At 44.9% G+C, this 17,662-nt stretch overlaps 1 protein-coding gene across 4 annotated transcripts in view; it reads left to right on the top strand.

Annotated features, from left to right (window-relative positions):
- Window positions 1-17,662, top strand: part of TANC1 (tetratricopeptide repeat, ankyrin repeat and coiled-coil containing 1) — a gene marked incomplete at its 3' end in the record, with an annotated part of 423,607 nt that overhangs the window by 369,927 nt on the left and 36,018 nt on the right. For all 4 annotated transcript variants that reach the window (XM_082260319.1, XM_082260320.1, XM_082260321.1 and 1 more), the window contains one exon: window positions 17,351-17,484. In XM_082260319.1, coding sequence (XP_082116445.1) covers window positions 17,351-17,484 — 134 coding nt within the window. The remainder of the gene's footprint in view (window positions 1-17,350; window positions 17,485-17,662) is intronic.

Here is a 17,662-nt window from a genome sequence, read left to right as displayed (position 1 = left end):
CGTTCCACCTCATCTCAAAGGTGCTCTATTGGATGAGATCTGGTGAGTGTGGAGGTCATTGGAGTACAGTGAACTCATTGTCATTGTTCAAGAAAGCAGGGGTGAGATGATTTGAGCTTTGTGACATGGTGCATTATCCTGCTGGAAGGAGCCATCAGAAGATGGGTACATTGTAGTCATAAAGGAATGGACATAAAATACTCAGGTAGGCCGTGGCGTTTAAACAATGCTTAATTGGAACTAAGGGGCCCAAAGTGTGCCAAGAAAATATCCCCTACACCATCATAACATCACCACCACCCTGAACCGTTCATACAAGGCAGGATAGATCCATGCTTTTATGTTTACACCAAATTCTGACCCTACCATCTGATTGTTGCAGCTGAAATCGAGACACCTCAGACCAGGATTTCCAATCTTCTGTTGTCCAATTTTGGTGAGCCTGTGTGAACTGTAGCCTCAGTTTCCTGTTCTTAACTGACAGGAGCGGCACCCGGTGTGGCCTTCTACTGCTGTAGCCCATTTGCTTCAAGGTTCGATGTGTTGTGCTTTCAGAGATGGTATTCTACATACCTTGGTTGTAACTAATAGTTATTGGAGTTACTGTTGCCTTTCTGAAATCTCGAACCAGTCTGCCCATTTTTCTCTGACATCAACACAACTGCCACTCACTGGATATTTTCTCTTTTTTGGACCACACTCTGTAAATACTAGAGATGGTTGTGCGTGAAAATCCCAGTAGATTAGCAGTTTTTGAAATAATAGACGAGTCTGTCTGGCACCAACAACCATGCCATGTTCAAAGTCACTTCAATCCCCTTTTTCCCACATTCTAATGCTCAGTTTGAACTTCAGCAAGTTGTCTTCACCACATCAAGATGTCTAAGTGCATTGATCTGCAGCCATGTGATTGGCTGAATAGCAATTTGTGTTTCCAAGCAGTTGAACGGGTGTACCTAATAAAGTGGCCGGTGAGAGCCTACCTGACAGAGGATATAACTATTCCCGATCCAAAAAATGGCTTTAGATAGATTTGATGCAATTAGTGTATTATTTTATTAGGCTGTATAGTAATAAAAAGGAGATCTAACATCTGTCCTTGGAATGTTTTACCACCAAGAATGTTGCAAAGTGGTGTATTTATCCGTTTCAAGAAGAAAAACCTTTCTGATCATGGGACCTGAAAACAGTGCTTTCCAAGAAACAAATGTGTTTAAAATCCATCTGACCTCTATTTATATAACCATGGATATTCTTTGATCATTTATCTTCAGCTTAGCTGATTGGATACACATGTCTCTTGTTTGGTTTTTCTTGAGTTTATGACTTTGAAGAGGATGTTATGGTCGTATTTTGTGCTTTTGATCAATTTATTGTGTTGGATTCTGAAATGTAAGATTATGTAATATATCCCAGCAAGAAATTAGGTTGACACTTATAATATTAGATGGATTTAGAAAGTTAGTAACTAATGACCCTGTGTAACATTCACTGACAATATCCAGTCGAAATAAAAATTTAAGGAGAACCTATCACAATGGGAAAAACAAAAGACAACTTAACTTTCATAATGTGGCCCTTTTCATATCTATAAATAAGCCGTACTCAAAGGAACCACTGGAAGCCACCAGTACCGCTATCCTTTGAAATGGAAACGATGCTTATAGGCAGTATGAAATTGTAGCTGCTGGAAAGACTGCTATATTGGGAAGGCAAGTTTTATCCCCTGTGGACTGCACCCGTGGGGGTATTTATAAAGAGTCAACTTCTGAAGGTAAAGTCCTTTATACAAATAAAGCATTGTATAATACTTTCCATCAGCACCTCTAGCAAATACAGTTTTCATGCACCTGCAAAGCTACTAGTATCATTGGCATCCAACACTCTGGGTATGTCGAATGCATGTCTGCTTACTGCGGCTTCTTCTTTCCCCACAGCTGCATTATTTTCTCCTCTTGAATGGAGAAAAGATACATTGTATCTTTTTATCCTTGCTAGAGGAGAAAATTGTATACAAAATAATTTCAATAAAGACAAATAACATACACACATGGTATCCCTATGATTGTCAGGAGCAGGAGAATTTTTGGGAGTTGTTCTATGGTGGTAGGTTATGGTAATAGCAAGAAATGTACAGCTAACTTTAAAAACGACTTTCTCTTTTGTTCATTGAAGGATGCATTTCCAAAAATCTGTTCTGGTTCCGTCCACATAACTGGACTATCTGGGCCTGACCCTGGATATGACCTTAGCCCGGGTGTTTCTTCCAGAGGTGAAACTCAAGAAGTTGCAGGATGCGATACGGCTCCTGTTGTCCAACTGGCATTCATCCCTCAGGACTTGCATGCAAGTGCTGGGCCTGATAGTCTCCACCTTCTAGGCAGTTCCATTTGCTCAGTTCCATACCAGGTCTCTACAGAAGGAGATCCTTGCCAAATGGAACAAGAATGCACAGGCTCTAGACAATCTAAACCTATTGAGCCGAAGTACGAGGGGACCCCTGATCTGGTGGCTCCACTCTTCGGCGATTCGACAGGGAAAATCCTTTCTCCCCCTGTACTAGACGGTGGTCACAATGGATGCCAGCCTCTCCGGATGGGGAGGTGTCTTGGGTACGGATCTGGCTCAGGGGGTTTGGACTCGGGAGGAGTCCAGTCTGCCGATCAATATCCTGGAAATTCGAGTGATTAGGGTTTGCCTAATTTATTGGACGGATTGTCTGCAGGGTTGCCCGGTGAGGATTGAATCGGACAATGCCACGGCTGTGGCATATGTCAATCATCAAGGGGGCATTCTAAGATGGGTAGAACGCTTTGTTCCAGCCATCTCTACCGTGCATATTCCAGGGGTGGGAAATTGGCAGGCGGATTACCTCAGTCGGCAGAAGTTGGATCAGGGAGAATGGTCTCTCCACCAGGAGGTGTTTCATCAACTTTTCCTCCGGTGGAGGACTCCCGATGTGGACCTGTTGGCCTCTCGTCTCAACAGGAAGGTGCAGAGGTTCGTAGCAAGGTCTGAAGATCCTCTGGCCGACGCCACGGACGCTCTTGTAGCTCCTTGGAGCCAATATCGTCTAATGTACACATTTCTTCTACTGACTCTTCTGCCGAGACTTCTGCGAAGGATCGAGGCAGAAGGGATTCCGGTCATCCTAGTGGCACCGGACTGGCCTCGCAGGTCCTGGTATGTAGACCTAGTATGGCTGGTCGCTGATGTCCCTTGGAGACTCCCTCTCAGAAAAGATCTGTTTACTCAGGGACCGATCTTCCATCCTGCTTTACAGTCGCTGGCTTTGATGGCCTGGCTATTAAAAGTCAGGTGTTAAGGATGCCTGAATTTGTGATTCCTTCGTTGTTAAAGCTAGAAAATCTACTTCTAGGAAGATTTAAAATGAGTCTGGAGGGCGTACATTACTTGGTGTGAATCTCTGGGGATTTCCCCCTGTTCTTTCTCGGTGTCTCGTGTCTTGGGGTTTCTCCAAAGAGGTGTAGATCAGCATTTGGCCTTGGTTACCATCATAGGCCAGATATCGGCCCTGGCGATTTTCTTTCAGCACCCGTTGGCCACAAATTCTTTGGTTCAAACCTTTGTTCAGGGGGTCCGCCACCTGGCTCCCCCTGTGAGGTCTCCGTTGTCTCCCTGGGACCTCAATTTGGTGCTGTTGGTTCTTTAGAAACCGCCCTTTGAAAACATTTGTGAGATTCCTCTGGTCACTCTGACACAGAAGGTAGCTTTCTTGGTGGCTATTACTTCTGCGAGCAGGGTGTTGGAGCTGGCTGCGTTGTCTTGTTGTTCACCTTACCTGGTGGTTCATAGAGACAAGGTAGTGCTTCGTACCTGTCAGTCGTTCCTTCATAAAGTTGTCTCTGGTTTCCATTTAAATGAAGACTTTGTGTTGCCTTCTCTGTGTCCTAAGCATCCTAAAGAGATTTCCTTACATTCTTTGGATGTGGTTCAGGCAATTAGGGTGTACCTGGCGGCGACTGAGTCGTTCCGGAAATCGGTTTCTCTGTCTGTCCTTACTGATGGACCGCATAAGGGGATGGCCGCATCTGTCGGCTCCATCTGGAAATGGTTGCAGCAGACGGTGGTGCAGGCCTATTCCATTAAGGGTCAGGATCCTCCTTTCCCTTTTAAGGCACATTCATGGAGGGCGCTTAGTGCCTCCTGGGCCTTCCGTCATCAGGCGCCAGTGATGTAGGTATGCAAGGCGGCCACATGGTCGTCTGTGCACACTTTCACAAAATGTTATAAGGTGGATGTGTTGGCGTCTGCGGATGCTTCTTTTGGCTGCGAGGTTTTGCCGGTCGCTGTTGGAGAGGTTTAGTCCTCTTTGACGGTGTATTTGTTTTTTTGTCTGATGAGCTCCAGTTATTCCTGGTTGAACTCTTGTTTTGCCTGATTGGCTATGTTTAGCCTTTGGGAAGTGTGTTTGTTTTTTTCTTGCTATGTTATTCCCACCCTACATATTGACACTGCTTTGGGACGTCCCATCGGTCAAGAAGATATGGAGCTGTGTCCGTCAATGAACGAAAGAGAAAACTGGATTTTTGGTCTTGCTGTAAAAATTGATTTTTGTCTTACCGTAAAATCCTTTTCTCTGATGTTCATTGACGGACACAGCTCTGTATCTTCTTGACCAATGGACCACGCCTATAGGGCAGTCCCAGGGGGTATACTCCCACTTCCTGCTATAGGACTTCAGTTTTATAACAAGCAGTGTCAGAAGAACATAAAACCCAACTCAATAGAGGGGCGGGTGCTGTGTCCGTCAATGAACATCAGAGAAAAATGGATTTTTGTAAAATCTTACCGTAAAATCCTTTTCTCTTAGCTCATTGACAGACGTAGTCCTCGGTGATACACCACCTTCGGGTTATGTTGCCTCCACAGGAGCAGGACTAGACAGGAAATTAAAAAGCTCTGGCCACACCCCAGGGGCAGTCCCAGAGGGTATATCCTCTCTCTCTCTGCCTCAGCAAATCAGTTATGTGAAAAAGCAGTCTTTAGAGATTTTAACCCAACTCAAAAAAACAGAGGGGCGGGGACTACGTCTGTCAATGAGCTAAGAGAAAAGGATTTTACGGTAAGATTTTACAAAAATCCATTTTTCTCTAGCGCTCATTGACAGACGTAGTCCTCGGTGATACACCACCTTCGGGACGTCCCAGAGCAGTATCACAACTGAGGGGTGGGAAAATGGAAATCAAATCCCAATCTAGAAGGCCCAACCGGTGCCAACTAGAAGTTTACAATGCTCATCCTTAATGATGAGACTCAACAAAAAAAGAGAAAACAATTTTTTTTTTTTTTTTTTCAAACAAAAAAAAACCCTCGAGGTAGACCACCGGTCTCCTCAAATTGCGGCCTGCAAAACCTTGCGGCCAAATGAGGCATCCGCCGATGCCGTCACATCAATTTTATAGAATTTTGTAAAGGTATGTACTGACGACCAGGTGGCCGCCTTACATACCTGGACCACTGACGCCTGATGGCGAAAGGCCCAGGAAGTACTGAGCGCTCGAGTGGAGTGCGCCCTAACAGGGAACGGAGGACTCTGACCCTTAATAGAATAAGCCTGTACCACCGTTTGTCTAATCCATTTGGCAAAGGTCGCGGCAGATGCAGGCAAACCCTTTCTGGGGCCATCCGTGATCACAAAAAGTGAATCCGTCTTACGGAATGATTCCGTAGCTTTCAGGTATACCCTGATTGCCCGAACCACATCTAAGGAATGCAACGCATGTTCCCGATGATGCTTGGGCTGAGGACACAAGGAAGGTAGTACAATATCTTCATTCAGATGAAAATCTGAAACCACCTTGGGAAGAAAAGATGGCTTAGGATGAAGTACTACCTTATCCCTATGAATCACTAGGTATGGGGACTGGCATGATAATGCAGCCAGTTCTGACACCCTGCGAGCAGAAGTAATAGCCACCAAGAAGGCCACTTTCTGGGATAAAGTAAGCAAGGGAATCTCCCTGATGTTTTCAAAAGGAGGTTTCTGTAGAACCGACAAAACCAAATTAAGATCCCAAGGCGGTAAGGGCGCGCGGACTGGAGGAGCCAGGTGCCGCACCCCCTGGATGAAATTCCGCACCAAGGATTTGGTAGCTAAAGGCTTCTGAAAGAAGATAGCTAATGCTGAAACTTGACCCTTGATGGTGCTCAAGGCTAGCTTCTGCTCAACCCCTTGTTGCAAAAAGGCCAATATTCGAGACACCGAATAGGTACGTGGAGGAAATCCTAAAGATTCGCACCACGCAATATAAGTTTTCCATGTGTGATAATAGACTTTGCTGGAAGTCGCTTTCCTTGCTTTAATAAGGGTAGGAATGACTGAAGCTGACAAACCTCTGTCCTTCAGTACTTGGGTCTCAATGGCCAGGCCATTAAACCCAGCGACTGTAAAGCATGATGGTAAATTGGTCCTTGAGACCACAGACACTCCCTGAGACGAAGTTCCCACGGAACGTCTACGACTAACATGTCCAAGTCGGCCAGGCCGGCTTGAGGAGGCCAGCCTAGAATTTCTAGGACCACTGGCGCTGATTGGATCTGAACCAGGCGTCCCTAGAGGTATCTGGCCCCGACCATCCGAGAAAGTCCGGTCGTTTTCTGTTCCCACACATTTATCAGATACCTGATAGTTATCAGGAAAGGTGATCTTTTCTGGTTGAACCTCAGGGACCGAAGTCACCCGACTAGAGGCTACTTGGCCTATCTGGTCAACCAGATCCGATTCCTGTGAGGTATCGGGACTAATCTTAGGAAAAGGTAAAGGAAAAGATCTATTCAGGGAACGGTAATTACCGCTTCCTGTAGTACTTAAATGTTGGAAGGGAAGAATCGCACCGGTAGTAGTGGTTGATGCTCGATCTAATGTCCTGAATACCGGTGAAAACGTCCCCCCACCCTGAAACCGGGTGGGGGCGCACCTTCAGGCTGTGTACTCCTTTGCTTCGGGTTTGGCTGGGTTGGTCCTTTGCTTGTCCGACCAGCCCTTCTTGAACCCTCCTGGAGGAGTCTTGCCTTTCCCGCTAGTACCAGCCGGGCGCCCTTTATGGGCGGTAAAGAAAGGTCCTCGCTTGTTGCGAGGTCCCTTAGCTTTAGCAGCCTGTGGCAAAAAAGTGCTCTTGCCCCCAGTGGCATCCTTAATGATTTCATCTAGGTTGGCCCCAAATAGACGATTCCCCTGAAAGGGGAGATTTGTCAAGGTCTTCTTGGAACCTAGGTCAGCTGACCAGCATTTTAACCACAGCACACGTCTGAGGATCACCGCTGTCTTAGATGCATGCCCTAATAAGGGAGTAGTGTCCAAGGCTGCGTCACAGATAAACTGTAGCCCTTGTATAATCTGTTCCATCAAATCAGATGTCTCCTGGGGAATATCTTTTCCCCTAAGATCTTGGCGTACCATTTTCGCCCATTCCGTAAGTGTCTGGGAAACTAGACCAATAACAATTACTGGTCTAAAAGCTGACCCTATCAGAGAGAAGATGGTGCGGGACTCTGCTTCCATCTTTCGATCCACCGGATCCTTAAAGGACGAAGTGTCCTCCACTGGAATAACCGTGGCTTTATTCAGCCTGGAAATAGGCGGATCCACGACTGGTGGTACCGTCCATTTCTTAATGATGGATTCCTCAAACGGATAGCGTCTAGCAATACGCTTGGAAATAGTAAAGGTACGTTTAGAATGCTCCCATTCTCCTTTAATCTGATTACCGAAACATTTAGGTACAGGAAAAGCCTTCATCGTCTTGATGGGCTTATTAGTACCAAAAGGAATCTCTGTTTCAGTTGCCTCTGCCGGTAAAGCCTCAAGTTTTAAGGTTTCCTGCACTGCCACAACTAGTGCGTCCACCAATGCTTCTTCCTGAATAATAGCAGGAGAAGAAGCGTCCTCCTCACTGTCTGAGGGGGCTTTACCTGGGATAACAGCCCTTGCAGAGGAACCTGCAACTGCCGTGACCACCTCTGAATCTGAGTCAGAGGTGTCAGATGGTATAGGGGTAGGCGGGGGTCGCTTCCTTGACCCCCGTCCCTGACAGGCCGCCTCCACCCGAGCCACCATAGACTCCAAAATTGCTGTAAATGACTCTATACTCTGTGCACCGGCGGGTCCCGTGGCCCCCTCGAGGGAAACAGGTGGGGGACAGTGTTCCCTTTAGCCTGCGCGCATGCGCGGGCGCGCAGTGTGAATGAAGGTCCCGCGCAAGCACCTATTCAAACCGCGCAGCCGCAGACGTGGCGGCCGTGTAGCAGAGCGTGCGCCGCGAGAGCACGCCCATTGTGTGACAATAGCGAATGAAAATTCGCTATTGTCACACGGATCCTCCTCCTGGCCAATCAGGGAGCGGGTCCTCCCGCTTCCTGATTGGCCGAAAGGCCAACTTCATGCCATTGGCCGAGGAAGAGGCGCCGGGACTCGGGGAGTCAGGAGGACTGAGGAGAGGCAGGAAGCCGGGGAATGAACTGAAGAGAAGCTGCCGCCCGTGACCATGAGGTAAGTGCACGGGGGGGGGGGAACACTGGCATCTCTACATTGATTTGGGGACAATGCTGTGGGCACTCTGCATTAATTAAAAACTGAAAAAATGGCAGAACCATTACTAGACTCGGGACTGAAGAGTCTCTACATTGAAAGGGGGCACACTGGCATCTCTACATTGAAAGGGGGCACACTGGTGGGGGAATATGTGTGGCAGGGTCCATGATAACTCCAGTTACTTCCTGGATAATATAATTCAAAAATAAAACTTTTCTTTTTTTTTTTTTTTTTCGACCCCCAGCGCCACAAAAGCCCCTTAGTGTTACCTGCTAGGGATCCCTATCGATCGAGAGAGAGAGAGAGAGAGATAGACCCCCAGGCTCACCACTTGATGCTCAGAGTTTAACTGCAACAGGTTACAGCGCTGTCTTAACAAACAGGAAGTCTTTTGGCTGGCTGCCCAGGAAGAAAGGAGGCGGCTCCGCCCCTCTGTACGCCTTCCGGCGCCTCCCCCAAGCTCCACGAGGTGTTTGGATCACCTCAAACATGGCCGCCCCCATGCTGGAGACACGAGGCTACGCCAAAATGGCGGCTCGTGCGATCCAGCAAAAAAAATGGCGGCGGCCCGTACTGAATAGCGGTGTGCTGCAGGGCACACAACACTCTCACTGCATGGGGATATGGCGTGGTTGGCGGTACCGGCCCTGGCGGACCGCATGGCCATTCGGGAGGCCTGCTAATAGCTGGAGATCTGATTAGGAAGGCAGTCTACATGTCCGTGGCTTCTGACTGGTAGGTAGCTTATTCTTAACCCATAAGATTCCCAGAATGCCACAGATTACATCTTTAAAACATGTATACAATTAGATTGTTAGCTCCCAAACCAAGCCTCCTGGCTTTTTGCACACATAAAATCACACTCAAAGTAGGAGGATCTGTGTCATGTTGTAGGATAGAAAGGGACTCTATCTTACCATACAGAGAGGGGCCCGCGTTCACCACAAAACCCGTCAGGGGGAAAGGGGGAACATACTACTCACCATACCGGAACCAGGCGGGCACCAACTCCTGACAGTACCCCTCTCCACCGGGGCGGGAGGGCTGTCGACCGATACGGACGCCGTGACTCATGGTCTTTGGCGTTTCAGCGAGACGTTTAACTCGCGTGGACAGTCCTTTAATGGGACTTTGTCGCGGCCGACCCAGCGCGGAGCTATGGCCTGCACACGCTCGTAGGCTGAACTGGGGTGACCACCGGATCTCAACATCCAGCCCGTCGCCCAGTTCAGCTTTCTTGCTTGAAGATCTCACAGGAACACTGGAGAAAAAAAGCTGTCTAAAAAAATCCTTTAAGAAAAAATTCTTGCCAGGACCTAAGATCCCAGCAAGGTATCTAGGTCCTTACTCCTAACTAGACAGAAAATAACTGATTTGCTGAGGCAGAGAGAGAGAGGATATACCCTCTGGGACTGCCCCTGGGGTGTGGCCAGAGCTTTTTAATTTCCTGTCTAGTCCTGCTCCTGTGGAGGCAACATAACCCGAAGGTGGTGTATCACCGAGGACTACGTCTGTCAATGAGCGCTAGAGAAAAGGATTTTTCTTTACTGTTTTGTGGCAGTTTTCCTTTTATCAAGAGATATTCATTACCATTTACCACCACGTAAAAGCCCAATTTGTTTTGGAAAAAAAAAAGGTATAATCCAATTGGATAAACTAAGTAGTTGTGATGATATGTACACTGTTCAAGCATTAAGATTTGTTTTATCATCAATCATGAAGGGGTTAAAGATGTAACACATGGATAAAATGTACATATATTTACAAAATCTTAAAAAAATATAAATATATATATATATATATATATATATATATATATGTGTGTGTATATATATATATATATGTGTATGTGTGTGTATATATATATATATATATATATATATATATATTTATTACGTATGTTTATAAATCTCTATATACCTAAATTTAATTTTGTACACACTCCTGCTTGTCTCATACATCATAAAGCAGTGTTTTCTCCACTTCCCACCATCCATGTTGACATTGTGACCCTTTGTTCCAGTATACTACCCTCCCTGAGTCTGATGAATCCTTTAATGCATGTAATCCTTTAATGTACAATTTTTAATCCTGGAAACCAAACAGGTCTGAGACATGTATTTATTCTTGTTGGTTCACAGTTTGATGAATGTTTTACCAGGACTGAAAACAAAGTAAGTCCTGGCGAACACTTGAAGCATTTGTATTATTATAATTAGAGGATGGTTTATGCAGCGTTAGTAGTTAATGTTTACATTCGGGTTAGGTCAGGGATGGCTAGAAGCTCGTTGTAAGAAGTCCTGATCTATCGTAGGCTTTGGGCCTACTTAAGATCTTGGAATTGTTATTACCCTGTCCTAATCCCGCTGTCAAAACGCTGTGCCTATTTTTTTTGTCCCCGTTTTTTCACATATTGATTTAAACTTCCTGTCAGATTTGTTGGCCCGTGATCAAAGAGTTGTCAGATTAGTCGTTTTTCGCGGCCCTTCTGGTACCTAGTCTATAGTTACCAGCATTTACTTTGCAGAGCGTATAGCTGATCAGATTCAATTCTATTTTATTCTTGTTTATAAAGAATAAAATAGTTGTTGAAATCCTTACATTTTCCTTTCAGTGAAAGAGCAGCTACAATACTGTCTGGAATCTTAAAGGAGAAGTACAGCCAAAGTTTGTTTAGCTAACTTTTCTTATGGATCACAGGACTGCAGTTCATTTGAGAAGTCGTAGTGATCACTCAAGACACCGCTTACACAGATATGTACTCTTCCACCGTTACAGCACTGGTGCTTGCTGATTGGCCCAGCATTGTCACATAATGCGAGTCACATGATTCACCATACTTAGACATACGGGATATGTTCTTTGCTTCCAACAGCTGAGCATTGAGGTGAATGGAAGAAGGGTGCCCATAAACAAAGCAGATATACTCTAAGGTAATAGTAAAGCTTCATATTTTTTTTTTAAGGAAAATAATAAGCATGTTATACTTACCCGTTCTGTGCACTGGTATTGCACGGAGCAGCCCCGATCTTCCGCTTCTTGGGTCCCCTTTCCATGGCGAGCGGCCACCATAGAAAGCTACTTTCAATGAAGGCACTTGTGGGCTCGCTCCCGAGCCGCCCTGTCTACATCCATAGACACAGACAGTACAGCTCAGCCCCGCTCACTCCTCTCAGAATTCGACTGACAGCAGTGGGAGCCACTGGCTCCCCTTGCTATCAATCTGCCCACTGAGGAGGAAGAAAGCCAAGAGAGCTGCATCTCTCATGCAAATAATTGGATTGAGATTGGGCTTGGGTAAGTATAAGGAGGGTGAAGGGGGGATCCTCTGGCACAAAAGGTTTTGTATCTTAATGCTTTAAGGTGAAATAAAAGACCTTAGGGCCTTAAAATCACTTTAAAGGCACATTTTCTTTTAAAGAGCTTGTAGAAGTGCCAGAAAACAAATGCTTATGTGATAGTATAGAAAGAACTACAGAGTCATGGAATTGTAGGAAGTGGCATTCTCATGCACACTGCCAATCTCATGTTCAGAAATCAAATAATTTCAATTGCCACCTATTAAAACTCTAAATGCATTCAGAGGACCCATTCTGGCTGTACTGAATCCAGGCATAGCTTTTGTGCACCTGGCCAGCCAGCTACTTAGTGTGATAGTTGCCAGCAATTTGGCAAGCTGGCAATCCATTCCCTGACAACCAGACAGTATTTCAAGGGAATAATTGGGTGCAGCGGTCCAGGTACAGGCCAGGAGTCCTGTCTCGGGGAGGACACCTCTTACAATCATAAGTTTAATACTGGCAGGGTAAGAGTTAGTGGAAATAGGTCTAGCAAGAGGGATGACTTTAGATAAGAACTAGTTCTCAGCACGAGAATAGCCGGAATTCCTGAGCATAGCTTTGCCATGATACTGTTTATTTAAGAACACTGTGGGTTAGCCAGTTTCCGAATATGGTAAAGTGGATTGAGGGTGTAGCTCACAGGCTGCCGCCAGCATCCATGGTAAACAACAGGCCATAATTATCAGGAACATTCTTCTGCTTTATTGCCTCCCCCTCTTGTTGTACTGTTGCTTCCTGTACTGTGTAAAAATCGAGCAGACACAACCCTTTCCTTTGGAGCGCCGGCGTTATTGAAACTCACATGCACGTGGGTTGCATTGCTGCCAGCTGTCCTCCTCTAATTATGGACTGTCCTCAACTTTAGGAGCCATAGAACATCCAGTGACATGTTTTTGTATGTTCACATGTACTTGCGTGTGTGTGTGTGTGTATACAATTTTTACAACGTGTGCCCTTTAACATGCATTTTATTTTTTTGTGTGTGAAATGTACCAAAAGAATTTAGTGAGAAATTTCTTCCTCCACCCTGTGTTAAAAAGTATATGACATTTTGCATTACCAGGTGTTATAGCACACCACCGCTGCCTCCAGTTTTAATGTTTTTGTTAGATAAAGATATCAGCCTGATGTAATCTTTTATTTATTTATTGCAGGTACTTATATAGCAGCATCAATTTACGCAGCGATATATATATATATATATATATATATATATATATATATATATATATATATACACACACATACACGCACGCACTATATTACCAAAAATTTCGTCACGCAGGCCTTTTACACGCACATAAACTTTAATGGCATCCCAGTCTTAGTCTGTAGGCTTCAATATTGAGTTGGCCCACCCTTTGCAGCTATAACAGCTTCAACTCTTCTGAGAAGGCTGTCCACAAGGTTTAGGAGTGCGTCCATGGGAATGTTTGAGCATTCTTTCAGAAGCGCATTTGTGAGGTCAGGCACTGATGTGGACGAGAAGGGCTGGCTCGTAGTCTCCGATCTAATTCAGGTGTTCTATCGGGTTGAGATCAGGAGTGAAGGCCAGTCAAGTTCCTTCACCCCAAACTCACTCATCCATGTCCTTGGTTTGTGCATTGGTGTGCAGTTATGTTGGAACAGGAAGGGGCCATCCCCAAACCCCCACATAATTGAGGGCATGAAATTGTCCAAAATGTCTTGGTATGCTGATGACTTAAAGTGTTACTAAACCCACAATCGTAAAATTAGTCTGCATATGCAGTAAAGTATGCTTATTATACTAATTGTGGAGTATAACAAGCACTGCGTTGTGTATAAAGGCTGTTTGATCAAGTCTCTCTGAGCCTTCTCTTCTTTCACTGTCTCCAAAAAATAACCTGATATTTACAGAACCAGGGGACAGGCTGCACATGCTCAGTTTGGTATGTATTTCTAGAGAGTTGGGTTTTTTCTTCTTCTTGAGAGAGTGAACAGGGCCAATCCTCACTGTCCAGACATAGGATCAGGGGAGAATGAAAACTCCTCCTACAAGCTTTACTAGGAACTGATACAAGTCACAAAGCTGCTATATACTGCTAATGAGAAAAGGTATTTGTTTAGGTTTACTAAAATAATTGCATTTCCATGTTTTGTGTACTGTGGGAGATCAGATATAGTGAATGCAGGTTCTGGGTTTAGTAACACTTTAAGAGTTCCCTTCACTGGAACTAAGGGGCTACGCCCAACCCTTGAAATACAACCACCCCACAACATAATCCCCCCCCCCCCCTCCACCAAATGATTTGGACCAGTGCACAAAGCAAGGTCCATAAAGACATGGTAAACGAGTTTGGGGTGGAGGAACTTGACTGGCCTGCACAGAGTCCTGACCTCAATCTGATACCTTTGGGATGAATGAGAGCGCAAACTGCAACCCAGGCCTCCTCGTCCACCTTAATGCCTGGCCTCACAAATGTGCTTCTGTAAGAATGGTCAAACATTCCTATAGATACACTCCTAAACCTTGTGGACAGCCTTGCCAGAAGAGTTAAAGCTGTTTATAGCTGCAAAAGGTGGGCCAACTCAATATTGAACCCTACGGACTAAGACTGGGATGCCATTAAAATGAATGTGCGTGTAAAGGCAGGTGTCACAATACATTTGGTAATATAGTGTGTATGTATATGTATGCGTGTATATATATATATATATATATATATATATATATATATATATATATATGTGTGTGTATGTATGTATAACTCGCATTCATACATAGACATACTAGGGCCAATTTAGACATGAGCCAATTGACCTACTAGCATGTTTTTGGCATTTGGGAGGAAACCAGAGTACCCGGAGGAAACCCACACAGGCACAGGGAGAACATGCAAACTCCAGGCAGATAGTGCTGTGATTGGGATTTGAACTGATGACCCTAGTGCTGCTAGGCAAAAATGCTATCTTGTCAGTATCTGTTACATTTTGAAAAACCGTGTTTCCATTTATGTACATGTAAAGAATTTCTGTCCCACACCCAACTCCTTCCCCACCCGCACCCCTTTGGTCTTTGTGGTTCCTCCAGCTTCCCCAGACCTCAGTATAGGGCACAGTATTTATAAAAAGGACCAGGAAAATAAGGAAATGCTATTTGTAATGGTGGTGACCTTGATGGGGTTGGTTTGGGGATAGTGTGCCCACATATTCTCTATTGATGTAAATCAGGCCCCCAATAAAGATGCAGAAACATGGGGGGGGGGGGCATAAAAGGTTTTTGAGCTTTTTTTCTCAGTTTTGCTAAAATAATGATGTTAATGCTTTCAACATTTTGAGATGCAATTATTTCATAAAGGAAATCTTTGTTAAAAATAAGTCGAACAGCTCAAAGCAACCAGTTGCATTTCAGCTTTCAATACTTTGATTGTTCATGCCAGTACATCCTGATTTTTGATTGGTTGTTGCACACCACTGCCCCTTCCAAGGGAATAAATGAAATGCCGAAAGTTCCAGAGTTTTTCTTTATTGTAATATTTCCTTCTTTTCCGGGTTGTTTGAAGCATGAATGGCGGGGACAAGCTAATCTGTGGACGTATAAATAATCTCAAGTCAGGCACATTAACGAGACGATTGTCTTTGGCTAACACTCTGTATCATTCATTAAGCTGTACAATGACACCATAAAATTCTGAACTCGTACTTGGCACAATGGATGGTCTTGTAACTCAGCCAAGCGCTAGCTAAATGGCTTCTCACTGCTTTTGTGATGGTTTGCTTTAGAACGGTGCAAGGCAAATGTTTGGCCACACTGAACGACGTCTTTGGAAAAAAGCAAAAGCTCACAGCTGTACCATCTCTAATAAAAGTATTGAAAGGGAAAAAGGTGCTAAAAAGGGCACAGTATTCTGGTGAGGCACAATATAATGTGTGTTTTAGTTGCTATTAGCTTATACCCCCATAATCTAAGGTTATACCCATTAGATATACAGTGACAACCTTTGGATAGCAATAAAATGAATAACTTGACACAAGTGGGGCAGGCTGTATGACCAGTAGGGAATCTGTGACTCCTCTGCTGCCTCGCATATATACAAGCAGGTACAAGGGGCAGGCTGAATTTATGCTTCTGCCCCTTGTTTGAAGGAGAAGTAAGACGGAAGCTGTTTTGGCCCTGCTTCTCATGTAGGTCACAGGAGTGTATTTAGTTCTGCATTCCTGTGACCCAGGTTCAGCAGACAGCAGGCTAAAGTCTGCTGTTAGCTGATGCCACTCAGCAGCTCCAGACTCTGGATGGATCCTGACTTAAAAAAGAAGGAATCGCAAGAAAAAAAGTTACTCACCTAGATGGCTGCAGCACCGATTGCAGCTATTCTCTGCCACCTCTAAGACCGAGAACTGAGTGATCTAACACCAATGACTGCTCAGCCCTCCGCCTGCAGAGAGCTGGTAGCGTTCACTGGAGCGCTGGGCTGTGCAGGGTGCGGGAGTGGCTGGCTCAGGCTCTCAGCGGTTTGCTAATGGGTGGATCCTGATCACATGGTTGGAATCTTTTTATAGCCTGGACTGGCTCTGTGACATCAGCCGACAGTGGGCTTTAGCTCCTTAGTCACAGGAGTGCAGAACTAACTGCACTTCTGTGATCCATAGGAGAAGTATAGCCAAAAAAGCATTGGCCATAATTCTCCTCTAAATGTCGGGATCCACCTAGATTCCAGAGCGGCAGCAGGCTCAGCCTCTATGCGTGCCACTGAGAGCCTAAGCCCACCCCCTTCACAGCCCGTTACTCTAGTGAGTGCTGGAGGGGCTGAGCAGAGAGCCGGTGTCTGAGTCCCTGGCTCTCTGCTCACTTAAGACTGATAACACTAATTGTTAATGAATATACGCTTGTATTAAGACCACAATTTTTTTACCACCACTCTTGGAAACTTCTTTCCCAATTGAAGGTAGATGAGGGGGTATGTAAATCTATTAATTTATTTTGGGTTATAACATGTCCCCCCCCCCCCCCCCCCGTACTACTTTCTCAGCATAGTAGCTTTTCCTCTCATAATTCTTGGCACATCCTCATATGTGTTTTGGAAGTAAATAACAGCTTTGCAGAAAACATGTTTAATTCATTGCTATTTGTAATCGTTTTAAGCAGAACAAATTATGCTCTTTTCTTTAGCACAAGGGCTTTGCTACATTAAATATTTCATAGAGCCAACACAATCTCCATTTCAGAATTTATTAAGACTGACATCTCTTGAGTCCCATTATACAAACCACACAGAGAAAGGCTCAATAATATACCCTTTGGGAATCCAAAAGTATGAAACATGCTAAAAAAAAAATTCAGGGGAACCTGGATCTACATTCCTTATCTGTTTTACTGCTAATGCAATGAATTGTTTGTGTATCATTGCTACATGTGTCTGCCAATTGGTTGTATACTTACTGGATTTGGACATGTAACTAATACGTATTTCTAATGATATTTATGTTTTTCCAGCTCTCACAGCAGCAGCAGGAAGGGGGAAGCTGGAGGTCTGTGAACTACTCCTGGATCATGGAGCCATTTTGTCGCGTCTTAATAGACGTGGGATATCTCCCCTCTTCTGTGCAGTACGCCAAGGGCACTGGCAGGTATGTAGTGTTCAGTCTTGGCCTTTTTTCTTAGCAAAACAATGTTACGGATAATGTTTTGTATACAGGAGACAAGGTTGCTGCAGGACATAGGCACCTCAGTGTCATGATCTTAACATGTATGGTGTATTACATAATCTCTCCACATGTGGGATAATGAAGGTTTTAGGAGAAAACA

Source organism: Pelophylax lessonae (assembly GCF_965119305.1).
Source record: "Pelophylax lessonae genome assembly, chromosome: 6".
In the NCBI taxonomy this organism is placed as follows: domain Eukaryota; kingdom Metazoa; phylum Chordata; class Amphibia; order Anura; family Ranidae; genus Pelophylax; species Pelophylax lessonae.
Note: the sequence above shows the minus strand (reverse complement) of the source record. Positions and strands in the feature narration are given on the sequence as shown.